This window comes from Hydra vulgaris, chromosome 03 (assembly GCF_038396675.1).
Source record: "Hydra vulgaris chromosome 03, alternate assembly HydraT2T_AEP".
NCBI classification, from domain to species: domain Eukaryota; kingdom Metazoa; phylum Cnidaria; class Hydrozoa; order Anthoathecata; family Hydridae; genus Hydra; species Hydra vulgaris.
This window is the reverse complement of record NC_088922.1, coordinates 3,339,572-3,350,000: the sequence shown is the minus strand read 5'-3', so window position 1 is coordinate 3,350,000 and position 10,429 is coordinate 3,339,572. Positions and strand designations below refer to the sequence as shown.

The 10,429-nt window shown below is 30.7% G+C and overlaps 2 protein-coding genes across 2 annotated transcripts in view; one reads left to right on the top strand and one right to left on the bottom strand.

Annotated features, from left to right (window-relative positions):
- LOC100199630 (low choriolytic enzyme) overlaps positions 1-705 on the bottom strand; it is a 6,448-nt gene extending 5,743 nt beyond the window's left edge. Inside the window, exons 1-2 of the mRNA XM_065792076.1 lie at positions 588-705; positions 380-502 (exon numbers count right to left, since the gene is read on the bottom strand). Of these exons, the coding sequence (XP_065648148.1) occupies positions 380-502; positions 588-654 (190 nt within the window). The 5' untranslated portion in view covers positions 655-705. The remainder of the gene's footprint in view (positions 1-379; positions 503-587) is intronic.
- Positions 706-7,966: 7,261 nt separating this feature from the next.
- LOC136077867 (uncharacterized) lies at positions 7,967-10,429 on the top strand. Its single transcript, XM_065792074.1, has 2 exons — positions 7,967-8,616; positions 8,689-10,429. Exons 1-2 carry the CDS (start codon positions 7,968-7,970, stop codon positions 8,751-8,753), a joined length of 714 nt encoding a protein of 237 aa, XP_065648146.1. The 5' UTR covers position 7,967; the 3' UTR covers positions 8,754-10,429.

Here is a 10,429-nt window from a genome sequence, read left to right as displayed (position 1 = left end):
ATTATATTATTATTATATTTCTTTTTTATACTCGATAAGAGCTTAATAAACTGTCATTAAGTTGAGAGTTATTTACAATAGAAAAGCCCTTAACAACCGAAGGAGGAAGGGGGGGCAGCAGGGGCATTTGTCCCCCCAATAATTTTCAAATAAATAATCTTTAAAAATTGACTAAAGAAAGGGTCTAAAGAAAAAAAAAAGTATTTAAACTGTTTCAGCGCTCCTTAATCCAACACTGCCCCTCGATATAATTTTTATATAGTAGGTATAGAAACACTCCATGATTATTATTTAAATAAGAACTGACAAGTAAAATAAATAAATAATATTATTTAACTTAAAAAGTAATTTTGGTTACTTAACTAAACATATTTCTTACTCATTCTTCGAAGATCGTAAGGAACAATGTTGTTGGGCCATCGTCCTCCAATAATACTAGCATAACCGTTTGATTTCACATCCTCAGGAGTCAAAACCATGTCTCCTTCATGCAGATTGCTATCTAAAATTTAAATCAAAATAAAGAGAGCGAATAAATATTTGAAATATTTGAAAAATAAATATTCACAAGTTTATTTCAAACTTACTTTCCATTTCTTTAACCCAACTTGAAGCCACATGGCCAACAAAACAAAAAAAGAAAAACGTCTTCATTGTTTTTTGTTTCGGTTTAAAATGTTATTTTTTGGCGAAAACTTTTATACTTTTCAAAATAAATACAGGTGCTTAAATATATTTAATTTTATTTAAAGCTGAAAATATAAAAAAAGCACTTTTTGGCCTTTTTTATGAGCTAATTTACATAACATAGTTACGTTGACTAAGTTACAAAAAAAGTTTACTTCATTGTTTGTTATATTATTGAAAGAAAGAATAGATATATATTTATAAACAGTACCAAAAATATTAGTTTTTTTCCTTTAAAAAAACCCCTAACTTTTTTTCTCAAATTTTGTGCGGTTTCCTGGAGCTATATATGAACACAATAAAAAAAAAACCCTTAGACAAAAAGTATTTGCAAAATTAATTTTTTTATTTGTTTTTATTTATTTTTGTCCATTGTGTAAATAATATTTAAGTTTAAAAGTATTATTATTAGTAACATAGATAACATAGGTAATATAGAAAACACCCTAATTAAGTTGTCTTTAGTCAATTAAAGCGTATAACTAAATACACAGTACTTAATGTTACATTTTTGAGACACATACTTTATACAAGTCAACTATTTCTTTGTCATACTGCATAATTCATTTTAAACATAGCTAAATAAGTTTTACACTTATTTAAAACTAAAATTAAACTTATTGAATGTTTCAATAAATATTCCTTAAATTGGTTGAGTTTTGATGAATTTGATATATGGGTATTGTGGTTTATCCTCCTCGAGCTAATTACCATATAGAGGCCGCATACCCGGGCCAGCAAAGACAAGTTCAGCTCACTAAAAGAGCATCATTCCCCGCTTCGTTGACCAAGAGTAAGTAAGTTTAGGAAGAACGAAGAAAGTTAGAATGAAATTCATAAGAAGTCGAATTAAAAAGATAGCAAAGAGAAAGCGGAGAGATAACAACATTGGATGTTAGAATGTGATGTTCATTCTATTAATTATATTACCTAATTAAGTATTTGTATAACGCAGTTATCGTTGAACTTTTTATATTATTCTTTTCAAATATTTACAATGTTACTTTTTTCTTACAGGAGAGTGGATTTGAAAACTGATTGTAAATATAGTATCGGACAAAACGAGTGCAACCAAATAATGGTAATTTAGTTTCTTTATATAAAAGTGCTGCATTTTTTCAATTTAGAGAAATAACTATGTAACTGTTTAGAGACAATGTTCTTCAAGTTTTATTCATCACAAAGTTCATTATTTGTACACGAAATCTAATAAATTAAACAAAAGTATTAAAAAAAGTTGATTTCCTTCTGGACAAAACAAATGCAACTCGACAAAATGTTGACCAAGCTGTATTTCGCTATCAATATTTTGTGGCGAATCCTTTGTTGTCGATCACAGCCTTACATCTTCGAGGCATAGATTCGATCAGGTGATCAATGAAACTTTGTGGAATTGCTGCCCAGGCCTTTTGGATTTGTTCAAACAGTTGATACTTATTACGAACACCTTCACAATTTATTCTGCGGTTGACGATCTCCCACAGGTTCTCGATAGGGTTGAGATCCGAAGATTAAGGTGGCCAATCCATCACCGATAAGTGGTTGTCTTGAAACCACTGCTTGACTACTTTTGCAGTGTGTTTCGGATTGTTGTCTTGCTGAAAAACCCATTTTATTGGCATATTCCATTCAGCATGAGGTAACAACTTTCAGGATATTTTTATACATGAAACGGTCCATTATTCCATCGATGTATTGGACCTAGACCGTTAGCAGAAAAATACCCCCAGACCATTACATTACCTCCACCATGCTTCACGGCTTTATGGCAGTAACGTAAATCGAGACGTTTTCCTGCCGGTGGACGTACACGGCAAATGCCATCGCTCCCAATGATGTTGAACTTCGACTCATCACTGAACAGGACAGTTGGCCATTTCTGCAAACTCCAGTCAATATGAGATGTAGCAAACAGGAGTCTTTTCTTCTGGTTTTTTAGTGAAATCAGCGGTTTCTTTGCAGGGCGTCGAGAAAACAGTCCGACTTCAACAGCACGTCGTCTGATTGTTTGGTCCAATACAGGCAGCTCTAATTGCTTTTGTATCTCGACTGATGATATCCAGGGATCCTTCTTGATGGATCTAACGATCATAGAATCCTCTCTAGAAGTGGTGGAACGCGGTCTTCCCCTTTGTTATCTGCTGCCAACTTCCCCGTAGAACGATATTTGGAACATAGTCTTGATACGGTCCATTTTTCCACGCAATATTTATCACAAATACTTTTTTGTGACATTCCACTTACGTAATTGCCAATAATTTTCTTTCTTAGTTCCAATCCAAGACTGTTGGAAGCCATTATTGCACTTGAAGTCATAAAAGTAATAAAAATAAATAATCACGCTTCTCAAGGCTTACCGTGTTACATTTACCTTGTGATGATACAATAATGCTCTGTGGAACACATCGTCTTGGTTGGATGTGGATGTATTGATGTAATGAAACACTTGTTGTATTTCACTTCTTGTATTGATGTTCTTCGATAAAACACTTTGATAAAACTCACTTCTATAAACTGTCTTGATAATACTGACTGATTGACTTCCATATACTGACTGAATTACATGTCGATTTACATGTCTCTTATATAGTAAAATGAACCTTTGTGAACCTGTTCTGGAAGATTCTAGATGCTTCTTTTCGATGCTTCTGGAAGGTTCTGGATGCGTCTGGATGCTTCTGAATGTTTCTGGATACTTCTGGATGCTACTGGATGCTTCGTGATGCTTCTTCTGGAAACTTCTGGAAGCTTCTGCATGCTTCTGTAAACTTCTGGATATTTCCTTTAATTATTAAAAAACTTCCGTGACGTTGACACGGACCAGACTTAAGAAAATGAAACAAACCCAAAAAGTTGCACTTGTTTTGTCTGCTGCAAAATGTCACTTGTTAACGAAATTCTGCCTGTGTGCTGTCACCTGTCAGCTGATTGCTAATGTCATGGCATGCTATGACTCCAGACTCCTGAACTGTTTGCTGTGGTAGTATAGTTCGTTTCGTTTTTAAGACATGTAAAATTAGAAACACTTTTTAGCATTGTTCTATGTTGGTTGCAAATGTTTTGTCCAATACTGTATATTGTGGTGCTTAATGACTGGCATTTAGACCTTTGAAAATTAACAATTGATTCATAAATATCAGTTCTAGTTTACAAAATTGATAAATTATGTAAATCTATTTTTTTTGACGAAACTATTGCAGTTGTATAGGTTTTTTACGTAACTTGGTATAAATAATTAAATGTAAAAGAGAGTAGAATATCAGCTTTTTTTTATTGAATGTTAAACTTTATTTAAAAAAAAATACTAAGATATTCCTGCAAACCATTTTTCAGAGATTCCTACGTTTTACGCTATAAATGTTAGTAATAATGGTCATAATAAAAATAAGCACTGTGACAATTGATGAAATCAATTGTATATCAATTGTATAGCACAATAACAGAAGATGATGTGCTATAACAGCTATAAATGTTTTTATAATAACATTGTTTACTTTTCAATATATATAACATTTATTTATTGTTATTTAATAAATAATTTTTGCAATAATCTGATTTATCAAGTTTATTTTTGAATTTATAAATTGTAATTGATTCTATAATATATGGCGGTAAACCATTCCAAGCATCAACAACTCCACATACAAAGAAATTATATTTAGCATTACTCTTACAATATGTCTTTGTTAACTTTTGGTTATGACCACAAAAGTTGTAATGTTTTAATTAAGCTTAGAGCTAGCAAAACCGATAAACCGGTTTACCGGTTTTTTAATTATGTTTAAATTTATGTTATAAAATGTTATATTTATAAAAAATGTTATATTTATGTTATATTTATAAAATGTTATATTTATAAAAAATGTTATATTTATAAAAAATGTTATATTTATAAAATATGTTATATTTATAAAAAATGTTATATTTATAAAAAATTATGTTATATTTATAAAAAATGTTATATTTATAAAAATGTTATATTTATAAAAATTATGTTTAAATTTACCGGTAATTTTCAAATAATTTACCGGTAATTCGGTAAAATTTTATGAAAATTCTGAATAAATTATTAGTAGTATTTTTTTCTAACTAAAAAGAAAAACTCTACAAAAGAGATAACTTTTTTACATATTATAAAAAAACAGTTGAAATCGCAAAAAATTAAGAACTTTATAATGGAAAAGAATTTTGTTTTCTTACAACATTACAATATGCATTTCTTAAAAAAAAATACAGCCTACTTGATTGATTTTTCCTAAATTTTCGTTTTTTAATAGAGAAAGAAAAATATTTACATACAATTAGGATTTGTTAATGTAGTTTATTTATAATTACATTCAGTTTATTTTGTGCTCGCGTCCCATCTGGTTACAGTCACAGGTGACATTTTATTTAATTTGAATAGTGCGTTAGTGAGTTTTTTTTAAATTATTTGGTTTTTTGCACTGGATGATAAAATTATTAAATATCATAAAAAAAATTGAAAATAAACACAAAACATAACTTTGAAAATAAAGCGAATATTCTATATTTTTATTGTGTTGAAAAATTTACATATTGAATTTTTTTAAAAAAAAATAGCCTTATCTATGATGTCTACTGGATCCGGACAAATTCAATTGTGGAATCATTTTCTACGTACGAAAGCTGGCGATTCAGCTATATGCAATGTATGCAAAAAAAATATAAAATGCTCTGGCGGAAGCACAAGTGGTTTGCACAATCACCTTATCAGAAAAAATAAAATTAATCTGCTAAAAAGAGTTCAACATGATGATTGCAGAAGCTAGCTGTTCTAATATCAATACCACAACTTATAATAAAAATTCTAGATCAAAAATTTCTGATTATTTCAACATTATTAAAACGATTGATGACTCATTTCCAGCTGTTTTAGCACGACTGACAGCACGAGATTGTTTATCATTTAAAAAGATTTGCACATCATAAGATCTTCAGCAATTATTTAAATCCAAAGGATATGATTGCCCAAAGTCTCCAAAAACAATTAAGAAAATGGTGTTGCAGTACGGTGACAAAATCCGAAAACAAATTGTTACAGAACTATCAGAAAGAATAGCCTGTGGTGAGTTATTCAGCTTGACTTTCAATGAATGGACATCTCTCAAAAATCGAAGGTTTATGAATGTGAATGTCCACTCGTATGATAATGTATTTTGGAATATCGGATTGGTTAGGATTAAAGGATCGATGCCTGCTGAAAAATGTATAACGTATCTTCAAAATACACTTAAAGAATTTAGTATTGCGATAGAAAGCATCAACTTTGTTTAGCCCACGGCATCGAGTTATCAGTAATTAAGGAGCTGTATAAAAGATCTGTTTCGGATAATATTTCCATCGAAAATCAAGAAGTGGCTATTACTGAATTTGAACATGGTGAAGATGAAGAGGACGATGTAATGGAAGATATTGATATATAAAATGATATATAAAGATATATAAATTTACTAGCACTAATTGAGCTTTACATATTGAATCGTTTATCCCATTACTCTACTTATAACCTTTCTGTATTTTACATTGAATAATAAGTTCTCCTTGTAAACGACGCTCTTCTCGTGTTGTTAACTTCATTCACTGTAACCTTTTTTCAAATGGCATTTTTTTAAAAAGTTTTGTCGCTCTTTTCTGTACTTTTTCTAACTTTAAAATCTCTTGTTTCACATAAGAACACCATGCTTAAATACCAAACTGAAGATGTGGTCTTACAAAGGTATATATAATTTTTTTGCTATATTAGATCAAAATATTAAAAAGTTTGTTTAATAAGAGCGTTCATTTGCTTTGATTTTCCTACAGCTTAATCAATATGACTTGTCCATTTTAAATTAAATTGCATCATTACTCCTAAATTCCGTTCTACTTTTAATGCTCTTAAGGTATCATTCTGTTGGGTTTCAGCAAAGAAAATTGAATAGGTTATAAATGGATTTTTAAAGCCAATTTGCATATTTTACATTTTTCATAATTAAATTTCATCAACCATAATGATCCTCATTTCATAATACTATCGATATCTTGTTGTAATTTAATTATGTGTATATCTTCATCTGATTTAATAGTATTTATAATTTTGCTACCATCTGCATATAGTTTAATATGATTTTTTACTGTATCTACTAGATTGTTTAAAAAAAATCAAAATTAGAAGAGGTTCAAGGACAGAACCTTGTGAAACTCAACTCTTAACTGTTAACCATTTTGATAAATATTCCTCCAAAAATTCTCGTTGCTTTCTGTGATTTAAGACTTACTGTGATTTACTATCAAATTCCGAAAGTACTATACGATTTTAACTTTACCATCAATCGCATATGAGGTACTTTATCAAATGCTTTTGAAAAATTTGTATACAACACACCAGCCACTCTCAGCAGTATCAAATAAACATATATATTAACTCATATGCAATCGATGGTAAAGTTAAAATCATATGGTATTTACGGTAATGTATGGTATTATTCGTAACACCACTACACAAGAAAGGAGATAAACATGATTTAGCAAATTATAGACCAATATCATTAACGTCAATACCACGCAAAATTCTCGAATCAATCTTAATCTAAAATCTCGAATTAATCTTAATATAAATCTCGAATCAATCTTAAGTGACAAAATTATAGAATACATGTTAACAAACAATCAATTAAATGTTAACCAACATGGTTTACGAAAGAAAAAAAGCTGTACTAGTGATCCTCAAGGGAATTCCGGGAACGGTAATTCCCGGGAATCTCGTTGGTAAATTCCCGTTCCCGTTGTTTTTTTTCGAGAAATTCCCGGGAATTTTTTTAAAATACAAATATGTAGATTATCATTTTTTAAAGGTATATTTAAAGTTTATAGTTGTAATTGCAGGTATAATTCAAGTTTAAAACATTTTTTAAACCTGGAATTACACTTTGCAGGTGTTAAAAAAGTTTTAATCTTTAAATATACTTGCAATTCTATGTATCAAAATGAATCTTCATAAATTTTACTCTAAAGTCTACCTGTAGCTGGTGGTGCAATTATTGCAATATAAAAGCGCGTAAAATTAATTAGTAATTAGTTATTCAATATTTTTTAAAGTGTAAAGTGCATTGTGCAAGTTTTTTTAAAAGAAAGTAAAAAAGTTATTTTCGACAAATTATCAAAGGTAAATATAGTACATATTATGTTATTTCTTTTTCTAAATCTTTTTCTTTTTTTTTATTTCTTTTCTTTTTTCTTCATTCCTTTTTTCTTCATATCTTATCTTTTAAATAAATAGCATGTCTTTTGTGTGGAAGCACTTCAAAAGGGAAACAGGCAACAAAGATAAAGCACGCTGTGACGTAGACTTGAGCAATCGAAAGTGTAGTGCTGTTCTTAATTGTGCTGTAGGTTCAACGAAGGGTTTGATAGAGCATCTAAAGCGTATTCATCAGATATTTGATCCATTGAAATCTGGACCGACAACTAGCAACCAAGCTCAATCAAGCACAAGCAGAACTGACAACCCTCCAGTAAAGAGGCAAAAGCTGATGACAGATTTTACTAGAGCATCGTTTGAGGAAACCATTTCTAAAGAAGTTGCTTTAAATGGATTGAACTTCGAACAGATCGTCAACTCAGATATAATAGCAGAGCATGTGAAAGAGAGGTTTCCAAAGAAAAACTTCTCAAAGAATGGATCTGGTGTTGCAAAGATTGTTCGAGGTTTTCATGAAGACGCCAAGGCTAAAATAAAATCGTGGATTCAAACTCATCTAGCTGAAGGACATTTCTTTTCAACAACCCTTGATGAATGGACTTCTACTGCAGGGCGACGTTTCTTGAACATTAATCTTCATTATTTTGAAAATGGTGTTGATAAAGAAATCAATTTGAGCATGGTTCCAATTTATGGAAGTGCAACTGCTCTTAACATCAAAAAAACTAGTAAGTTGATATTATAATCTTTTTCTTTTTATAGGTTTCTAATCATTTTATTTTTTATTTTTTTATTAACAGTTCGAAGCAAGATTGATGGACTTTGGCTTGGATCCAGAGAAACACATTGTTGGCACTTCTGGTGATGGTGCGAGCGCTATGGTATCATTTGGTTCTATGATCGCATCAGAATACGTCCAGTGCAGTGATCATGGAACTCATGTGGGTATTACTAAAGTTCTTTATCTAAAGAAACAGTCAGCCGATGCTCCAGTGGATGACGACGACGATGATGTCTTTTTCGTTGAGTGTGGAAATGAAGATGAACCTGATGAAGATGTATCTGATGCCGGCGAGGACACAGAATCAGACAATGAAGAGGAAGCCGATTCACTTCAAATGGTTTTCGCTTATCAATCAACGATCACCAAATTGAGAAAAATCGTGAGTCTCTTTCATCGATTATTGGTCAAAAATGAAACTCTTCAAAAATTTGTGATGAACAACGGGAGAGAACTTAAGCTGAAGTTAGATTCAAAGACTCGTTGGGGAAGCCTTCATGATGCTTGCGAAAGGTTTTTGAAGTTACTTGGAGCTGTGAAAGAAGCTCTGAACCACAGGGAGATTGACAAAACCTACTTATGGGCAGATATCGACTCAAAAAGATTGGAGGAGCTGGTAGAAGTTCTGAGTTCAGCGAAGTTGGCAATTCAATTTTTTTCTAAGAAAAAAATTGAATTGTATCAGTATACAATTCAATTTTTAAAGAGAGAATTTTTAAAAATCGATGAGATTTACTGATCGATTGAAATCGATCAGTAAATCTCATCGATTGCAACACAACTATAAAGTTTCTCTTGGACAATTTAAAAATGCATGTTTATCAGCTCTCGCAGGACATCTTCTTGGCTATCAAAGAGAAAATCAACAAATGCAGACATGACGTTCTTCAATCACTCATCCTTTACTTGCACGACATCAACAGCATCAATGGGCCGAATCAAAATTATGTAAATCTATTTTTTTTGACGAAACTATTGCAGTTGTATAGGAACTATTGACGAAACTATTGCAGACTGTTGCAGCTATGAGCAAACTTGCAGTGAAACTGATGGAAAGACTCTTCAGTACTGAAAATGTGCATAAATTTTCAGTACTGAAAAACTCTTCAGTACTGAAATCTTCTATGCTCAATCTCAGCCAATTTGTCCTTCATTTTATCAGTTAAACTTACTTCAAAATTGTTGTCAGTTTTAAAGCGATCTGCTTTAATTCCCGCTTGTTCAATGATAATCATATTGTATTTTTCGCTGACAAATTCAACTGTTTTTTTCAAGTCGTTAACTTCAGACTTTAGAATTTTATTGTCCTCCTTTAACTTCTCAATATTGTTTTCTAATCTTTCAATTTTTTCGTTGAAGATTTTCATAATTGTATTCTCATGAATATCTAAAGTTTCTTTTAGTTGCAATGTTGTAAAATTTTTCTCCATTTTTAGCTTTGTAAATTTCATAAGTTTGTAAACAAACTTATGAAATCAGTATTAGTTCAGTGATTTTACACTGCAATGATGGCACAAGGTGTTTTACTTTTATTTGGACTATCAGGCGTTGTTACAAACTCTAAATCTTATAAGCAAAATATTTTACGTGTAAAGAACATGGAGATAAAGTGAGAAAGTCAACATTAGAAGAAAAAGTCTCAGAGCATTAAAAAAAAGATACTCTGGTTAACAAAGTCAAAATAAAACATTATTTTATGTATCAGGAGGGTTTTAAACATGATGTATATATTTTTTTAATGTATTACAACTTTCTTTTGC

Bases quoted from the DNA above. Each gene is read 5' to 3' on its own strand.
- LOC136077867 (XM_065792074.1), top strand. From the start codon at position 7,968: ATGTCTTTTGTGTGGAAGCACTTCAAAAGGGAAACAGGCAACAAAGAT. The intron at 8,617-8,688 runs GTAAGTTGATAT...TTTTATTAACAG, and splicing joins TCTTAACATCAAAAAAACTA to TTCGAAGCAAGATTGATGGA.